Here is a 19,811-nt window from a genome sequence, read left to right as displayed (position 1 = left end):
ATTATTTCTATTAGAATGACTCCTGATTTCCATCCTGACGTTTAAAAAAAAAACATGACCCAGCTCACTCCTCTAACTCCAAGACCCTTTGTTCATTTTACCGTCTTGTGCACCACCTCCCTCATTAATGGGGAGGCAAAGATAGGGTAGATAGCCAGGGCCTGTTCTTGTTCTGTATTGTGTAGAAAGGAACTGCAGAAGCTGGTTTATACCAAAGATAGACACAAAGTGCTGGAGTAACTCGGCTGGTCAGGCAGCATCTCTGGAGAAGTTACCTTGAGGAGATTTTGCAGTGAAGCAGACAAATTGTGTAGAAAATAACTGTATAGAGTCAGTCATACAGCCTGGAAACAGGCCCTTCGGCCCAATTTGCACACACTGAGCAGGTCCCATCTACACTCGTCCCGACTGCCTACGTTTGGCCCATATCCCTCTAAACCTATCCTATTCATGTACTGCATTTTGTGTCTAACTTCGGTATAAACTAGCTTCTTAAGTTCTTTTCTTCACCTTTTGATTGCTCCACTGTAAAATCTCCTCGTTATGGGGTCTGAAGAAGGGTCCTGGCCTGAAACATCACCCATCTTTTTTTCTCCAGATATATTGCCTGACCCGCTGAGTTACTCCTGCATTTTGTGTCTATCTTCCTGTTCTATACTGTTCTGCGTTAAAATATATTGTGTTTTACTCAAGACTAAAACAGATTGGGGAAAGCAGGTAGAAACACGGAACTGAGTTCTTTCTAATAACATTTCTTTTTTACGGATTCTGCCCAGGTTATACATCAGTCAAACTCCTGTTGCCCAGGAGCAAACACTGACATTCTCGGAGTACCTGAAGCAACTGTCCCGGCACCAGAACTTTGTTTGGTTTGTGTCCATGAACCTAGTGCAAGTGAGTCTAGCCCAATTTCCCTGGGGCTCCTTTTATGGTCCCTATCTCAATATTTCCTAAACGAAGGATGTAAGGAAAAACCCAGAGACCTGGGTTCGATCTTGACTATGCGTGTTGTCTGTACGGAATTTGTACTTTCTCCCTGTGACCGCGTGGGTTTTCTCCTGGTCCTCCGGTTTCCCCCCACACTCCAAATACGTGCAGGTTTGTAGGTTAATTGATTTTGGTAAAGTGTAAATTGTCCCTAGTGTGTAGGATAGTGCTAGTGTATGGGGATCACTTGTTGACATGGGCCGATGGGCCTGTTTCCACGCTGAATTTTAAATAATACACTGCTAAATGTATTGTGTACATATGGAGAAATAATATTGGGAGGAAAAACCCAAAGCTCAGTAGCAGATGGGATTTAAGGCGAAAGCTGTAGAGAAGTGTAGGCTTTTTGCAAGGAATTGTGCAGCCGGGCCCATGAGTAAGAGGTCAGAATGGAGTGTATGACGGTTATAGAGGTAGGAAGGAGATATGTGAGAAGGCTTTGGATGCAGATGAATTTAGAAACCATAATGAAAAGTTTTTGTTTGGCCTCGAGATATCTCTCCGTGACTTTGTGGAGCACTAAGCACCTGAGGTGATGTGTGCAGTAAAAATACCAGAAGGCATTGGCACTTAATATATTTTCAGCATGGAGCTCCAATAAATTGGTCAGATCTGATTTCCTACTTACAAAATAGGCTTTAAAAATTCTGATGGGTGTGGGTAAATAGAAGAAAACTTCCCCCAAGCAGAGGTGTGGCTGAGCAGAGGTGTCTATAGCTAGAGGGACTGGATTTAGTTGAGAGGTTGGAGGAAGAAACGTTAGAATCTGGAACACACTGCGTGAATGGATGGTGGAGACAGAAACTGCCAACGCTTTGGTCGTATCTGGACGAGCACACAAATTACTAGTGCTGGTAAATGGGGTTTAGTTTACAGGTACAAAGTGGGACGCCGACCTCTGATCACCCGTTCACACATGTTCTATGTTATCCTGCTTTCTGAACCACTCCCTACACACTAGGAGCAATTTACAGAGGACCAATTAACCTACAAACCCGCATGTCTTTGGGATGTGGGAGGAAACCGGATCACCCAGACACAGATGATGTGCAGACTCCATATGGACAACACCTGAGGTCGGGATCGAATCTGGGGCTGTGAGACAGCAGCTCAACTGCTGTACGGGTTGTTATTATGCATGGGTGTCTGATGTCACCAGATAGATAGACGCATTGAGATGGTTCGCATGCAGGCAGTTCAACTTGGCATCATATTCAGCATATTGTGGGCGTAAGAGTCTGATCCTCTACTGTACTAAACTGTTAAGTTACACCTACATAGTAGCCATAGAAATGTATCAGTGAGGAATTATACTCCATTTTGATTGTCTCTGAGAGAATCTACTTCCTGATTCATTAGCCCTTGTTAAACATTTTATAAATGGCCCTGCTAACCTTAACTCACGGTGGTAGAGCGGAAGAGTTGCTGCCTTACTATGGGTGCTGTCTGTACGAAATTTGTACGTTCTCCCTGTGAATTGTTCCTAGTGCATAGGATAGTCCTAGTGTATGGGGAGTGATCGCTGATTGGACTCTGTGGGAGGGGCATGATTAGAGAGAAGAGACTCCAAGACTGTATTCCATGCTCTTTCATGGGGAAACAGATGGCAGCAAGTTCTACTATTCAATTTTTAACTGCATACAGAAAATGATGCTTCTGGTTTCAATGCAACAACACTGGCTGTTGATAGCAAAACCAGTCATTACATCTGCAAAACCTTTACCATTAAGAAATGGAGAACTGGAACAAAGTAATTCATCATTTAATCTAATGAAAAATACACAAACTTGTTCCAAATTTGGACATGTTTATGCAATGGCTACATATGCTCAAATGAGAGACAGAATACAATAGACAATTCATGACGATTATGAGATTGATATCTATTGTGCATGAAAGCACAAGGAAATACACACACTGCTGAACATGGAGCACCAAATTAAATTCAGAGTTCTGACAGTGGATAATTCATGTGTTACCTTAATTGAAAACCACATGTTTCATTTTGTCGGGGCAACTCAGTGGTGCAGCTGGTAGGGCTGGTGCCTCACGACACCATAGACCCGGGTTCGATCCCCACCTCGGGTGCAGTCTGGGTTGAGTTTGTACCCTGCTCGTGACCACATAGATTTCTCTCTGGGTGCACATCTTTCATCCCATACCCCCAATGATGTGCGGGTTTGTAGGTTAATTGGCTCTCTGTAAATTGCCCTGCATTTGTAGGGAGTGGATGCAAAAGTGGGATAACATACAACTAGCGTGAACGGTGATCGATGGCGTAGTCTCGGCGGGCCAAAGTGCCTGTTTCCATGCTGTATCAATCAATCTATTCTCAGCATTCACTTGTTACATGGATAATTCTAAATCCTTAATTCTGGTGAATCCCTAAATTAGGGCTAAACTAAAGATAGACATAAAGTGCTGGAGTAACTCAGCGGGTCAAGCAACAGGATGGAGAAAAAGGATGGGTGACATTTCAGATCACGGCCCTTAAACTAAAATAGCTGAAAAATGGTTGTTTCTAACTTTAGTGAAATAGCACACTTTTTTTGAACCAGCTAATATCAACTTTTTGTTTGGAATAGGTATTTCACTGCCATTTCAACAGTAATTTCTTCCCATTGTTTCTGGAGTATCTGCTGTCAGACAGAATTTCACTCTCCACTGGTTCCTTTCTCCTCGGTAAGCTGCATTAATTGATTAGGTGGGGGGTGGGGTGGGGGAAGGTTGGAGAAAAGGGGTGGTTTTATGGGGAAAATGGGTGTGCATCCAGGTGGGGCAGGGGGGGAGATGGGAGAAGGGAGGGCAATGATGGTTAGTTACCAAAGATAGGGGAACTCAATATTCATACCATTTGGGTTGTAAGCTACCAAAGTGGAATATGAGGTGCTGTTCCTCTAGTTTATGTGTGGCCTCTCTGTGGCAATGAATGAGGCCCAGGACATAGACGTCAGTATGGGAAGGGGAAGGGCAGTTAAAATGGTTAGCAACCAGGAGATCCAGTCTGGCGGACCGAGCGCAATTGTTTGATGACACAGTGGCCTGAGGTGTGCTTGGACTTGAGGGTATAAAGGAGGCCACATCGGGAGCAGTGGATGAAGTTTGATTAAAATTTGTTTAATTTGGTCTCTGATAGTGGGCAGGGAGATGAGTGAAGTTGGTGACTACATAAATAATGAACTAAGGTAGCACAGTAGGTTAGAAAGAATTAAAGAACTTGGCATAGTGTCTTTAATCAGATGAAATGCTTTAGAAGTGTACTTGCTTTCCTGTTTGCAGGGCATGTTACAACGACATAATCAGTTAAGAATTGATTGATGGCCAGATTTTGATGTGGTTTCTTTTGTTCTTTGAACTGTGCATTGTATTTTCTAACGTCCACTGGAGTGGGTACATGGCCCTCAATTTAACATCTCGCCTGAATGTAATAACAAGGAACTGCAGATGCGGGTTTACCAAAGAAAGACACACAATGCTGGAGTAACTCGGCATTTTGTATCCCACCTGAAAAGTTGTGATTATTATGTCAGCACTGCACTAAAGCACCTTTGATTTAATGCTTTGGTCTGGAATGGAGCTTGTATTCATGCCCACACCACCAAACCCAAGGCTTTTTACTAAATGAAATTAAATAAATAAATAGGCCATAGGTTTGTAGAGAACGGGAACTGCAGATGGTTTACCAAGGAAAGACACAAAATGCTGGAGTAACTCCATGGGGTTCAGGCAGCATCTCTCGAGTCCTACAGTGTGGAAACAGGCCCTTCAGCCCAACTTGCCTACGGAGTCCAACATGCCACATCTGCGCTAGACCCACCTGCCTACATTTGGCCCACTTCCCTCTAAACCTATCCTATCCATGTACCTGTCCAAATGTTTCAGTCTGAAGTAGGGCCTTGACCTTGCCCACCCCCCCCCCCCCCCATATCAAAAATCTTCTAACCCACCACTCTATCTCCAGGTCCCTCAGGTCAGCTGACTTGGGGCTACTGACTATCCCGCGGTCTAGGCTTAAGCTCAGGGGTGACTGCGCTTTTGCGGTTGCAGCTCCTAGACTGTGGAACAGCATCCCTCTTCCCATCAGAACTGCCCCCTCCATCGACTCCTTTAAGTTTAGGCTCAAAACCTATTTCTACTCCCTAGTGTTTGAGGCCCTCTGAGGGGGTGCTGTGAACTGTTTATGTATGTGCTGTTATGTTTGTGTGCCATCGTACGTTCATTCTTAGTATCTGAACTGATGTGCAGCACTTTGATCAATGTGGGTTGTTTTTAAATGTGCTATACAAATAAAATTGACTTGACCAGAAATGTCATCTATCCATGCTGTGCAGAGATGTTGCCTGACCCCCTGAGCTACTCCAGTACTTTGTGTCACGCCTTGGGTTTAATTTTTTTTCTGACCTGAAGTGAAGAAGTAAACCTTATTATCTGATTGCAGTAGAAAAACAGGAATGCTCAAAGAATGTAATTAAAGTTTAAAACCCTTTTTCCTCTTTTTTTTTTAGGTGCATCATATATAGCTCCTCATTTAAACAACCTTTACTTCCTGTCACTGTGCCACAGATTTGGAGTTTATATGGTCGTTCGCTGGTTGTTCTTCTTGAAACTGGTGCTCAGCCTGATCATGCTGCTGGCAGGTCCAGATCAGATCTACCTACTTTGTTTCTTCATAGCCAGGTATATAAACACAAATATATTCCTGTACCATTGTAGGTTGGAGCCATGACTTTATGTAGAGGAGCTCTCAATCTGCCTCGGAGTAATGGATTGGTGTATTTTTATTTCTGGGATCTATTATACATGGCGGTGCAAAATCGCTCTGTATGGGCTACCAGGCTCACGTGGTGACCTTTAGAGAATATTAGAATCCAACAATTCAGCAAGAACTCATGCCCAAAGAAAATAACGGATTCCAGTGATGTCGAAGAAAGGAACTGATTTTGGTATGGTGACCTTTGCATTGTAATCATCTCGAGCAAATATTATATCCAAGTCCAGAAATGCTGCCTGTCCCGCTGAGTTATTCCAGCTTTTTGTGTCGATCTTTGGTTTAAACCAGCATCTGCAGTTCATTCCCACACAATATATCCAATTTGTGTTGTTTCATAGCCATAAAATTGTACAGAGAATTGGATTATTCAGACTTTTGAGCCTCTGCCAGCTCTTTCAAAGAGCTATTCAATTAGTCCTGTTCCCTGGCTCTTTATAACTGACCCTACAAAAGTTGCCTTTCACATGCGGCCCATTGCCCTTTGAACTTAGTTCAACCATTCATTAGGCAGTGTACTCGACATCACCATTCACTCAATTAATTTTAAAAACACATCTAATTCTTTTGCCAGATCTTCAGAAGGCTTCTGTTATCTGTATAGACTTGGAGTAATGGAGTTACTTGAACTTGAACTTTAAAAAAAAAATCTAGCTTTCTTCTCCCTGATCAACATTTCCTTGAGAACACAATAAAGAGTACAGACCTACAGAATATAGTTCCCTCCCCTCTATTTTTGGTCTGAAGAAGGGTCCCTACCCCAAATGTCACCTATCCATGCACTCCTGAGATGCTGCCTGACCCGCTGAGTTACTCCAGCACTTTGTGTCTATGTATAGTCTTAAACTTGCAGGGCTACCTAAAGATTAGTAGTGCAATCTAAAAGAAGATTTTGGAAATGTCAATGCAAACAAATGACACAATTACTTTCCTTTCATTAAGTAAAATATGTGGGTGTTTGCTTGTGGCCAGAAGCATTTCTGCTCACTGCTTGCTCTGATCGTGCAGCATAACTGATCTGAAAAACTACTTTAAATTGAAGACGGACATAAAGTGCTGGAGTAAATCAGTGAGTCAGGCAGCATCTATGCAGGAAAGGAAAAGGTGACGTTTTGGGTCGGAACCCTTCTTCAGACTGAAAGATAGAGAAGGCCAGAACAAAACGAGGCCAGCAACCGATGACCTCAGGAAGTGTGGAGCCCCCAATGGCCCATTGTTGGCTGGGGAAGGTGTGCTAATGACAGGGATACAAGGATGTGAACTGTGGAATCAGTAGGAATACTAAGGTGGGGAGAGGGGGAATGGAAGGAAAGCAGGAGTTACTAAAAATTGGGGAAATCAACATTGATCCGCTGGGTTGTAAACTGCCCAAGCGAAATATGAGGTGCTGATATACTTTAAATTGTTCATTTAGTGCTCAGTGAAGACTATCAGCGAGTGCAGAATTTGTTTGATTGAAAGATACGGCATGAAAACGGGTCCTTCGGCCCAACGAGTCCACGCCGCCCATCAATTGCCCATTCACACTGGTTTTATGTTATCTCACTTTCTCATCCACTCCCTACACTTGGGGTAAATTAGAGCCCAATTAACCTAGAAGTTTGGATAAGAAAGAACTGCAGATGCTGGTTTAAACGGAAGATAGACACAAAAAGCTGGAGTAACTCAGCGGGACAGGCAGCATCTCTGCAGAGAAGGAATGGGTGATAGTTTGGGTCGAGACCCTTCTTCAGATCTAGAAACCTAGTTGTTTTTCATTGTCCAGTTGCTGTGGCAATAGATGAATAGCATTGCCAAGAACTAATTATATCTAGCCAGATTATAGTTCCTGACTCCCATTTCCTTTTCGGGAAACAAATTGACGCAGTAACAAGTCTAAATATTAAGGCTGCGTTCTTCAGTTACTAATGTTAAAATTTGTCTTTTTCCCACAGATTAATTTAAACACTTTCTTTTAAAACTGGTCATCTTCATCAGCTTAACCAAAGCTACTCATCCATGTGGAATACTGTGGGGGAGGGGGACGGGACAAGGGTTCAAAATATACTCTGGTTGGGAATATCAAAATATTCTCACTAATACATGATAGAACTACCTCAGACCAAACTGGCTGAGTCTGGAAACATGCCCGTTAGATTGAATTTTGTAGGAGGTAGTGGGGGAACTAACATGGTAGTTGGTTTTGTCCTTGATCGACCAGTTGACGATGTTTGTCCATGATAACAAAGAGTGGGATAGGTGTCATTCAGTCCTTGTAACCAGCTCAAGACTTTTCTCCATAAATATGATATCATCCAGTGTGTGTAGAATGGGATTGCCATTATGCTAAATTGGGGATTAATTGAGAAAACATCTCTTTGCACAATAATCCTCTTCCTTGAGGCACATCAATAGCAGCTGAACCGTTTAGCACCACAACCTAACTTCATTGACTAGCACTTCCATCCCCTGTAACTTTGCTGCCAGCACTTCACAATCTGTAACAGTGCTGTGCTGCACAAATGATCAGTTTCATTAGACAATAGTATTACAAACAACTAGCATTTATGTAAGACAATGCTGGAAAAACTCAGCAGGTCAGGCAGCATCTGTGGAGGGAATAGACATGAGGTTTTGGGACGGGATCCTTCTGCAGTTTCTTGTGTCAGCATTCATGTAAATCTTTTCTCAACCTTGTAACAAGACCCAGCACTTCAAGTAAATATTTTACAACTTATAAAACTACCTAACTGTGAAGATCTCTCTTCGTTCTGAAAGGCGGTGTACAAATGCACGTTGATTTATTTGGCCCTGCAGACTATTGAAAACATTATTATAAAAGGCTAGAGAGTGGAAAATATACACTGTCTCTGTTTTTTAAAGACTGGGTTTCATATTCATTACTTTGCTTATGCATTTCTCTTGTTAAGAGAAAAGTTTATTATTTCTGTGAATTGTCAGAGTTGTATGTCAATTCCTAATGTTTAAAGATTTAAAGTTTTTACCAATAGCTTTTGTAGTATTTTGACGCTGGCATTTTTTTTGCCAGCTTCACTCACTGACTATTAATTTCTCCAACCTCTTGTGCTGCTTCGTAGCAATCGTGTATTCACGGAGGGGACCTGCAAGCTTCTGAACCTGGTCATCACTGACTTAGTGGATGAAGACTTTGTGATGAACAAGAGGAAGCAGGCAGCGTCGGCACTGCTATTTGGAATGGTTGCCTTGGTGACAAAACCGGGACAGACATTTGCCCCCTTATTTGGGACTTGGCTTTTGTATGTTTATACAGGTAGTTAAACTATTCTCAATTATCGAGTCATAGTCTCACAGCATGGAAAGCGCAACTTCCCCGCGCCGGCCAACATGTCCCATCTACACTAGACCCGCCTGCTTGTGTTTGGCCCATGTCCCTCTAAACATGCCCTATCAATGTACTTGTCATTTAACCTGACCAGTCTGTGTTTTGACTGCCACAGCTCCATGTACAGCTGTTCTTCTACTCTGACGTTGTGCCCAGCAGAGAGGCAATTCAACCCATCTATTCCACTAGTTACAACGAGTGGGAGAGTCGAGGACCACAGCCTCAGAATAAAAGGATGTACCTTGAGAAAGGAGATGAGGAATTTATTTCGTCAGAGGGTGGTGATTCTGTGGAATTCATTGCCACAGATAGCTGTGGAGGTTGTCATTGGGTATTTTTAAAGCAGAGATTGACAGCTTCTTGATTAGTACATTTGTCAAAGGTTAGGGGAGAAGGCAGAAGAATGGGGTTGAGAGGAAAAGGTGAGATCAGCCATGACTGAATGGCGAAGTAAACTCAATGGGTTGAATGTATGCATTCTGCTCCGATGACATGACTTGTGACTTATTCAAGTCAAGAGTAAAGTCAAGAGTGTTTGATTGCCCTATGTACCAACAATGGAGTAAAGAAATCCTTACTTGCACCAGTATTTTCGGCCTGTGAACACTGTACCGATTGATGCTATACCTGGAATTCCTCCCACTCTGCTTCTCATTCTATCAGCATATCTGTAGGTTCATTTCCCCCTTGACTTGTTTACGATGTGTTCATCTATACAATTTGTCACAACCATATCTCAAGGTGGCACAAGGTCTCCTTATTTTCTTTTGATGGCTCACTGATTTCCTTCTAAATGAAGGAAGTTTTCCACTTTAACCTGTACTGGTAAAGTGTTACTCTAGAAACACAGCAATTTCATTGGTTTTCTTTTAAAAAGCCTTTTCTGAATGTAGCCTAGTAAGCCAAGACCCATTACCTCCACCTTCTTCCCAGCAACCATCAGGCTCTTGCACCTTGATACTTCAGCAACAAACTATTATGGGCTTTGCACTACTAAGATTAGAGTAAATGTAAGATTTTCTTTTTGCTTGTGGTTGGCCCCATTGATATAGGCTACAAAGCTGTATGCATCAAGCAGGTTAAGGGCAGCATTTGTGTATGGCTTGTGTGTTAAATTCTTGTGTTGTGATCTGCCCTGTCTAGGGTATGACATCTTCCAGCATGACGCGCTACATGACATTGTGAGCACAAAGCCGGTGGGGGAGCCGAATGCAGCCTGGATGAAAGCGGTCCGCCAAGGATGCTTCTACCTGTTGGTCTTCATTCCCATAACGTGTGGAGTGCTGCAGCTTCTCGCCTGGTCTCAATTCAACCTCCACGGGAAACGACTCCAGACCATCAAATCACTGAGACAGAGCACACACCAAGAGGGCCTGCTTGACATTAAAGCAGTGTGAGTTGCCACTCTGGAGCCTCCAGTATCCGTCCACCTCCGTCAGATGTGACCTGACTTTTGACGACTCTCTACAGCTCAGGGTGTGAAAACCTTCAGAGGACAAACATGTTCCTGTCCGATCTGTCTGGACTTCAGCAGATCTCAATCATGAAGCAAATTCCAACTCTTATTAAGACTAATAGTTAAGAAGACACCATGTGCCTAACCAATTTTTTATTTTATTACTTAGCCTTTGTGATTTACCAGACGACCACATGTCACATTGAAGCAAAGACATATTTTGATAATCTACACGTGCACAAGATCCGAGTTTGTTGTTCTTTAATCCGTGCTGTGAATGTTATCAGAATATAGATTCACTATTACTTTTGGAGCAAATCATTTGTAAATATGTTGCACAAAAGATATGGCATTGAAATAATTAATATTTGTTCTCTTATGTAACCTATCATCATTTCATTGTACTGAGAGAGTGTGTGAGAAACTGGGAGGGCAATGCATGATGAAGTGAGTTCGATTCTGGCCTCTCGCCTCTTGCTGTTTAAAGTTCACAGACATTACAGTGTCCACCTCTTTGTAAAATGGGAAGGAGCCGTCTTGCTAGAGGGCTTACCAGTCATAAACCGTGGCCATTCAATTTTTTAAACATTTTTTCAAATTTAGTGCATGAGCAAACTGCTGCAGCAGCACAAGGACTCCAGGGTTGTCAGCAGCAAGGACCAATTGTTGGGGCAGAAGTTTGGATCCAACTGTTTTTAAACTGGGAGAAATGTGCCCAAAAAAGGGCACAAAATGCTAACGTAACTCCTTCATGGATGCGGCCTGATCTACTTTGGTACTCGAGCACCTTTGTCTTTGCATCTGCAGTTCCTTGTTTCCAGAAATGTACCCAATGCTGCCACCTGGTGGCCAAAGAGGAAATACCTCTTTTTACCACAGACAATAGTCTTCGATTGGAAAAAAATGGTCACCCCTGATAGCAAAGCTTTGCAGTAAATGAAAGTGATTCCAGGTTTAAATAATGCCAGATGTCCCATATCATAGTCAAACTTGTTCTAATTTTACCTGGTATGTTTCCTGCCATGTCAATGGTTTAATGGTTTCTTTATCACCTGTACCAAGGTACAGTGAAATTATTTTTTTGCTAACAGATCACTAAGGATATTCCCATACATAAGTACAATCCCTGGTTAAGTACATAATGCATAGAAACAGCCCACTGAGTCTCTATGCAAGAGTCGCCAGGTTTCGATGCTGTTTCACAGTCCCAACTGGCCATAAAAGCCCGTTGCAGCCGGCGCCTCCGTCCATTCGTCCTGCGAACCGCGGTCCCTCTCCTCGCCCATCCTTTGTCCCATTGCATTTAACCCATCCTATTTGTATTTTTAAGCTGTGCTATCATTCGGCACTTTGAACCTCTGTGCTCCTGTTGTATTTGTGGCTACGAAAGTCAGATAACACTGCAAACCTTCTAAAATGGTATTGCTGCACATGTCTGTCTCATCAAGTGCTGGGATGAACTGTCCAGCTGAATGTTGCTGACAAATCAGTTCTTTCAAAATCCCCAGTGTCACATTCTCACCAGGACTGACCCATGTCATATTTCAGATTACTTTGACAAGTTAGGCACCATATTCAGAGTTGCTGAAAGAATCTCTTAGAATGTGTAGAGGCCATTCTATCCCATTACACAGGGCGCAACCAGCTGAGGAGTCAGCTTCATATTCAAGGACTTGGCAGCTAAAGTTCCCATTGTGTCCTTTGAAAATATATTCAAAGCCTGCTCCTGAGTTCTGTGTTTTGTTTCTAAACATCAGAGATGATGTTAAAGATGTTCTTCTTACCATGTCCACACATGCTAGATATTGTGTTTCAGCCAAAACTGAACACAACTCTTAGCAATATCATTGTTCTCTGTGAGATCCTCAGCTTTGCATTTGTACACCAATAGAGGACGTCTCAATAGGTGCTCCATAGTTTGTGGTTCAGTGCCACATATGCAGATGACGTCTTCAGTGTCTATATAATCCCACTTCTTGAGAGTCGCTTTACAACACCAGTACCAGCTCAGTCTGAGGCGTTTCCATTCAGCCCAGCTTGATTCAGCCCCAGGAGGAAGTTCTTCTTTGGCTGTTATGGACATGGATGTCGCTGATGGGAGATGCCAATCTCTCGTCCCATAATGCAACTCTAGTACCTTCAGCATCAGCATTTGGTTCAACTTCATTGAGGAAGCTTTTCCTGGACTTTAGCCGACTCTGCGGGTTCATGGCCAAATAGGGGATGTGGTACATCTGTGGACTGGCGATGGCGTTCTCTACTGCTTGCTGCACTGCGACATATCTCTGGTGGAGCTATCCCAGATAGTATGTATAGGCTGTCAGTTGATGTTGGTCTAAGACATCCAATGATAAGGCGGCAGGTTGTATTGATGGCTGGATCAATCTTCTTGGCATGGGCTGATTTTTCCAAGACTGGGCATGCATACTCTGCTGTTGGGTAGCAAAGGGCCAAGGCGGTTGATCGTAGAGTGTCAGGAATTGCGCTCCATCTTGTTCCAGTAAGTTTGCTGACAATGTTGTTTCTTGCACAGACTTTAGCTTTTGTCTTCTCAACATGGGTCTTGAAGGAGAGACAATGATCTAAGGTGACTCCTAGATATACTGGGTGATTGCAGTTTTCAAGAGGGGTACCAGACCAGGTGACGTTCAGTCGCCGTTTGGCTTCTCGGTTGCGCAGATGGAATGCACACACCTGTGTCTTTGATGGATTTGTATGGAGGTGGTTCTCTTCATAGTAAGATGTTAGTTTGTTGAGGGCATTTGAGAGGTTCTTCAACAGCACTGAAGTCACTGTCTTGGGCAGCTACAGCAAGGTCGTCTTTGGAGCACCTATTGAGACATCTGCATAGATAAAGCGACATGTACCTTCACTTCTAGGTTGGTCGTTGGTGTAGATGTTGAAGAGTATTGATGCAAGCACACTTCCCTGTGGTAGTCCCTTCTTGAGTCTCTGCCATCTGCTCATCTTACTACCCAGTTCAACAAAGAAGTATCAGCTCTCGAGCACCCTTTCAATCAATTCTGTTAGATGGTTGTCCTTGGTAAGCTCCAGGATCTTGTGACTATTTATTGTTAAAACGGGACAATGAAATTCTTGCAGCAGTATTGCAGGTTTGTAAGTGCAGTACTCAATAGATAATGTAATAAACAAAAAAAAGTTTGATAAATTTAAAAAATCTGATTATAGTGCAAAAGACAAAAACAAAGCCCAAAGTCTCTAGTGCAACCAAGACAGTTTGGAGTTCAGTGGGGCATTGGTTTCCCAATTTTCGATGTCAATTTCGCATTTCTTCATGCTGGCTTTTAAGGCGTCTTTGAATCCCTTCTTTTGTCTGCCTCTTTTACGTTTGTCTTCTTTAAGCTAGGAGTAGAAGGCTTGCTTTGGTACACGCTCGTCTTCCATCCAAACAATTTGACCGCTCCATCTTACTTGGTTCTTGATGACGAAGGCTTCGATGCTTGATGTTTTTGTTTCATTCAGCACGCTGACGTTGGTTCTTCTGTCTTCCCAGCTGATATTTAAGCTGCTTTGAAGATATCGTTGATGGAACTTCTCAAGTGTTTTCAGATGGCGTTGATATGTTGTCCAGGTTTCTGATGCATTCAGGAAACAGAATATAGAAACATAGAAAATAGGTGCAGGATGGCATTCGGCCCTTTGAGCCAGCACCACCATTCATTGTGATCATGGCTGATCGTCCATAATCAATAACCCGTGCCTGCCTTCTCCCCATATCCTTTGATTCCACTAGCCCCTAGAGCTCTATCTAACTCTCTTAAATCCATCCAGTGATTTGGCCTCCACTGCCCTCTGTGGCAGAGAATTCCACAAATTCTCAACTCTCTGGGTGAAAAAGTTTCTTCTTGCCTCAGATTTAAATGGCCTCCCCTTTATTCTAAGACTGGCCCCTGGTTCTGGACTCGCCCAACATTGGGAATTTTTTTCCTGCATTTAGCTTGTCCAGTCCTTTCATAATTTTGTATGTTTATATAATCCCCTCTCATCCTTCTAAACTCCAGTGAATACAAGCCTAGACTTTTCAATCTTTCCTCATATGACAGTCCCGCCATCCCAGGGATCAATCCTGGATGCACCTATGCTGCACTGCCTCAATTACAAAGATGTCCTTCCTCAAATGAGGAGACAAACTGTACACTATACTCCAGACGTGGTCTTACCAACTGCAGAAGATCCTCTTTACTCCTATACTGAAATCCTCTTGTTATGAAGGCCAACAAGGCAGTAGCTTTCTTCACTGCTGTACCTGCACGCCAACTTTCAGTGACTGGTTACAAGGACACCCAGGTCTCGCTGCACCTCCCCCTTACCTAACCCAACACCATTGAGATAATATTCTGCCTCCTTGTTTTTGCCGCCAAAGTGGATAACCTCACATTTATCTATATTATACTGCACCTGCCACACATCTGGCCACTCTGACTTGGTGTCTGTTCGAATGTCACGATTTTGAAAGACTCTTGTTCGAAGACGTCCAAAAGCTGTTCCAGCACACTTAAGACGATGTTGTATCTCGTCATCAATAAACAATAGGTGCAGGAGGAGGCCATTCGGCCCTTTGAGCCAGCACTGCCATTCAATGTGATCATGGCTGATCATTCTCAATCAGTACCCCGTTCCTGCCTTCTCCCCATACCCCCTGACTCCACTATCCTTAAGAGCTCTATCTAGCTCTCTCTTGAATGCATTCAGAGAATTGGCCTCCACTGCCCTCTGAGGCAGAGAATTCCACAGATTCACAACTCTGACTGAAAAAGTTTTTCCTCATCTCAGTTCTAAATGGCCTACCCCTTGTTCTTAAACTGTGGCCCCTTGTTCTGGACTCCCCCAACATTGGGAACATGTTTCCTGCCTCTTAACGTGTCCAACCCCTTAATAATCTTATACGTTTCAATAAGATCCCCTCTCATCCTTCTAAATTCCAGCATATACAAGCCTAGTCGTTCCAGTCTTTCAACATATGACAGTCCCGCCATTCTGGGAATTAACCTAGTAAACCTACGCTACACGCCCTCAATAGCAAGAATATCCTTCCTCAAATTTGGAAACCAAAACTGCACACAGTACTCCAGGTGCGGTCTCACTGGGGCCCTGTACAACTGCAGAAGGACCTCTTTGCTCCTATACTCAACTCCCCTTGTTATGAAGGCCAACATTCCTTTGGCTTTCTTCACTTCAAGGTCGACATTGGAGGAGAGGTGACTTCCAAGGTATGGAAAGTGATCCACATTTTCCAGGGTTTCACCAAGTTGAATTGACGGTTCTTTCCGATTTGTCTCAGTTGGTGGTAATTGGTAGATAACCTGAGTCTTCTTGGAGTTGATGGTAAGTCCAAGTTTCGTGTATGCACTGTTGAAGGCAGTCAGGATCTGTTGCAGGTGATTTTATGAGAGAGCTGCAACACAGTTGTCGTCTGCGTATTGGAACTCGATGAGGGAGCTCGTAGGTGTCTTAGTCTTGGACTTGAGACGGGCAAGATTGAAAAGTCTGCCATCTGTTCTGTAGACTATTTCGATCCCTGGGGTTAGGTCATCCTTGATGATGTGGATGGTTGTTGCAATGAAGAAGGTGAACAGTGTTGGGGCAATCACGCATCCCTGTTTCACTCCTGATCTGACTTGAAATGGCTCACACTTGCTGTTGCTGGTCATGGCTGTGGCAAGCATGAGCTGTTCCTGAACCTGAATGTTTTCCCACTGTGGTGAGGTGCTCGAGTGCTACACCTCGGGTCTACCTTCCCCACACAGCAAGGTCACTCCTCTTGAAGGGCCTCGTGGGCCGTTGAGTTAAAGGAACCAATCTGCTGTTTATCCCAAGACTGGGCATCTGACAGTCGGTGAGCCGCTAGTGGTCTGTAAACCTCTAGCACGACAAATCTTTCCAGATAAATCAAATTTGCTGCTGGGACTGGTAACTCCTATCTTGCACTTTTTCCTCTATCACTCCCGACCCTCAGGTCTATCAGCCCAGGATGTGAACACTCACTGCCTATGCATGCCATGCTTTGAGATATACTGTAAAGCAGTGAGATTCATAAGCAATGGCCACTGTACACAATGGACTCTCTATTGCCATCACAGCAGAATGTGGTGGAGTTTCCAATATTTCCAAAGGAAGCTGAATGTGGGTTGTGTGAAATGTTAAATTGTGGAAATGTTGCGAATGGTAAACCAGTATCAGTGTGATTTTATTGTCAATGTTTAAAATTTTATGTTTGCCTTCTAAAGGTGCTTAACTTTGCCAAAATTATGATTTGTAGAAAAGCAAGTCTTCTCCAGAAATGGCAACCATATTTGGAAAAAATTGGATAAATTATTTTTTTAAATTCCTACGTAAGAGTGTATTCTTTCCACAGACTCTTCCTTTGTCTTTTTTTAAAGAGAAAATGTCTTGTTTTGATCCAGCGTTTGAGCAGGAACGAGCCAGTCTATTAACATGGCTCCTGTTATTCCCTGTCCTGCCAAGTAGTTTGGTTTTACGGCCTGATCGACCTCCAATTGCTGCAAATACTTGATATAGTCATTGATATAGTTGCTGCAGAATACTGGATCATTTCCACCCTTTATATCAACATCTTTATCAGGCTTGATGGATCAGCTAATCTTCTCTATTGTTTTAATGTTCATAAGCACTCCACCAGAACGCACACCATTCTGGCATTGATGCTCCACTTTATCGTCCTGCCATCTTTCCTCCTCTAAATCTATCACCATGAACCCTCTATTCCCTTCTCCCTTGATTAAACAGGCAGTAACACTTGAGAGAAGAAGGCTACGGGTTCCTGTAGCATATTTTGTCCCATCCAAACCTTGTTATCTAGACTCCTCTGCAATTCCCTGTGGGATTTCTACATTTTTGTCACTTAGTATAGACATTTGTACACTGGCAGCTTCTACTTAATGTTTCCCACAGAGAATTATCTCAAATACCTATATTAGGCTAATCATTTACGTGCTTTTTCAAGTATTATTACTTGACCGCTTTTCTGTATCTATCATGGCGTATAATCACCATCACTGGTTGTTGCATACATTAGGAGGGTCATGTGCCAAGTCGCAATTAAATATTTATTACTTGGGGTTACTATCACCTTGTTGTAAAACAGAGCTATGTTAGCAACATGCCAAGCATCTGGTAAACAGCCAGAATTAAATGATTTCTGAAAAATCTTAGTTAACAATGGAGCAATTGAGGAGGCACATTCTTTCAGGATCTTCGCAGGAATGGCGTCAGGACCCAAAGCTTTATTTGGATTAATATCTTGCAATTGCTTCTCAACACCCTGTTCGTTGATAACAATGTCCGGCATGCCAGGAATTTCAGAATCAAGCATATCAGGAAAATTATGTGTCTTCGTTGGTAAAAGCTGAACGAAATTGAACACGTTTGCCTTGTCTTTAGCAAAGCAAACTTTGGTGCCATCAGATGAACAGTGTTGAGACACCAAACACCTCTTGCCATTTCAACTTGATGAAATTCCAGAACTGTTTGGGGGTGTTATTCTCCAAACTCCCACCGATGATATCATGGATATACTCCTTTTTGGCTTTCCGAATTTTCCTGTCTGTGTGTCTGCGATGCTGCTTGAAAATGTCCAAACTGCTGAAGAGCCATGTTTCTTGGCTTTTCTGTACAGGTGCTTCTTTTTACAAATGTCTCTCTTGATGGAATTTTTTAACCAGGATAATCTCCATCTCGAAGTAGTCATTTTGGAGGCTATAAATTTGTCCATAGCATTTTGGACAACTTGGTTTTAATCTTATTATTTGAGAAATTGTTTTATTTAAAGGGCTTGCCTTCTCTAGCTCAAAATTAATTCTTTTTCCTGTATCTCCATAATATGTAAGCCAGCTTCACTCTTGATAGTGTCAATGGTTGAAAAGGGTCTTGGATGCATTGTGCTACAACTTTATTGTACTTCCAAACTGGTCTCTTGACACTCTTCATTGTGGTAATGTAACTGGTTTAATTCTCCCTTATTGGCTACCCTTGTAATTTCCTTGGCTTAAATAATGGACAGAAAACACTTTGTCAGGCATTCAGTCAGGAGTTCCAATAGATGGTTTGCCTTGTTCTTCCCAACTGCTTTTGGGGAAGTGGAGTTTATTCTGTCTACTGGAATGCAAGAGAAAATGTGATCACAGGTTATTAATTGAGCCTGTTTTTTGCATTGGAAGTATGTAATTGGTAACAGTTTGGATGCTTCAGCTGTGCTCTGAATCTGGAATTGGTCTTTGATCCTGTTCTGGAGCAAAGGATTTGAGAATATTTTGTTTGAAGTTTATATTGCAGCTTTATCATCCTGCTTCACACCAGAGTTGAGGGGTAATCGCAGTTGCCTGCTTTTTACTGATCCCTCCCATGGTTTGCAACAGAGTAATGAGCATTAGACCTCGATTATATTATAAAGGAACCTTGTGAACATAAATTGATAGCTGCTTCTCCATTCCTAGAATATTTAATCTGCTAAATGTTGAAAAGTGTTAACATTCATCAACCTGCTTTTCCAAAGCTGCATTGAGCTAATAAGTTTGATTACGTTTATTTTCAGTATTTTAAAAACCCTTTGAATTACAGGTTAAATAAAGGCTTGGCTAATCATCATTGCTTTGATTTCAGGTCTCCAGTACACATGTTTGCTTTCAATAAAATGAAGACTTGGTTGTTTTAAAACATTTGTACTTGGCTTTTAGCTTTAAATTAACAGCCAGGTCGATTTGACTTCAGAACAGAAGAATTGTTTGCTATTTTGATCCTTGATTTAAATATTTGCCTTAACTGGGATGAATGTCCCAAATTTAAGAATATGAACAGGTTTCTGTAAAGGTTCCTCACCAGCTAAACCTGATTCTGTGCCACCTTAATTCTCAGTGTTACTTATTGAATGATACTGTGTGAAGTAAAAGCATGTAAATTAAACTGGTTCTCTTCCTGATTAAAGATATTTTGAATTAATTTGAGTTTCTTAATGTTTTTTACTTTTGGTTTAATTGTGCTAATCAAAATTATATTTAGTGAAATTATCTTAATTTCTGGGCATAAGACAGAATATTCTTTATTTCTCTTAGCTTACCCTTAGATTTACCTGTCAACCATTTTACGGAAGATCCACTTACATATTCGTTCTGAAGCCAGACTCGCTGATCAGCTTGATTATTCTAAAGATGTTATGCGTAGAATCCAATAACCATTTATAAAACTCTACATACCTTCAACCTGTGGGGAAACTCTTCCAG

General features: G+C 42.4%; 1 protein-coding gene across 5 annotated transcripts in view; it reads left to right on the top strand.

Moving 5' to 3' along the window:
• The window catches only part of slc68a1a (solute carrier family 68 member 1a), a 34,394-nt gene extending 14,883 nt beyond the window's left edge, over positions 1-19,511 (top strand). For all 5 annotated transcript variants that reach the window (XM_078413384.1, XM_078413381.1, XM_078413382.1 and 2 more), the window contains 5 exons: positions 777-894; positions 3,573-3,669; positions 5,493-5,664; positions 8,833-9,026; positions 10,242-19,511. In XM_078413384.1, the coding sequence (XP_078269510.1) occupies positions 777-894; positions 3,573-3,669; positions 5,493-5,664; positions 8,833-9,026; positions 10,242-10,495 (835 nt within the window). In that variant the 3' untranslated portion in view covers positions 10,496-19,511. The remainder of the gene's footprint in view (positions 1-776; positions 895-3,572; positions 3,670-5,492; positions 5,665-8,832; positions 9,027-10,241) is intronic.
• The last annotated feature ends 300 nt before the right edge of the window (positions 19,512-19,811 follow it).

The sequence above is a fragment of the Rhinoraja longicauda genome, chromosome 16 (assembly GCF_053455715.1).
Source record: "Rhinoraja longicauda isolate Sanriku21f chromosome 16, sRhiLon1.1, whole genome shotgun sequence".
Lineage (NCBI taxonomy): Eukaryota > Metazoa > Chordata > Chondrichthyes > Rajiformes > Arhynchobatidae > Rhinoraja > Rhinoraja longicauda.
This window is presented reverse-complemented; position numbering and strand designations above follow the sequence as displayed.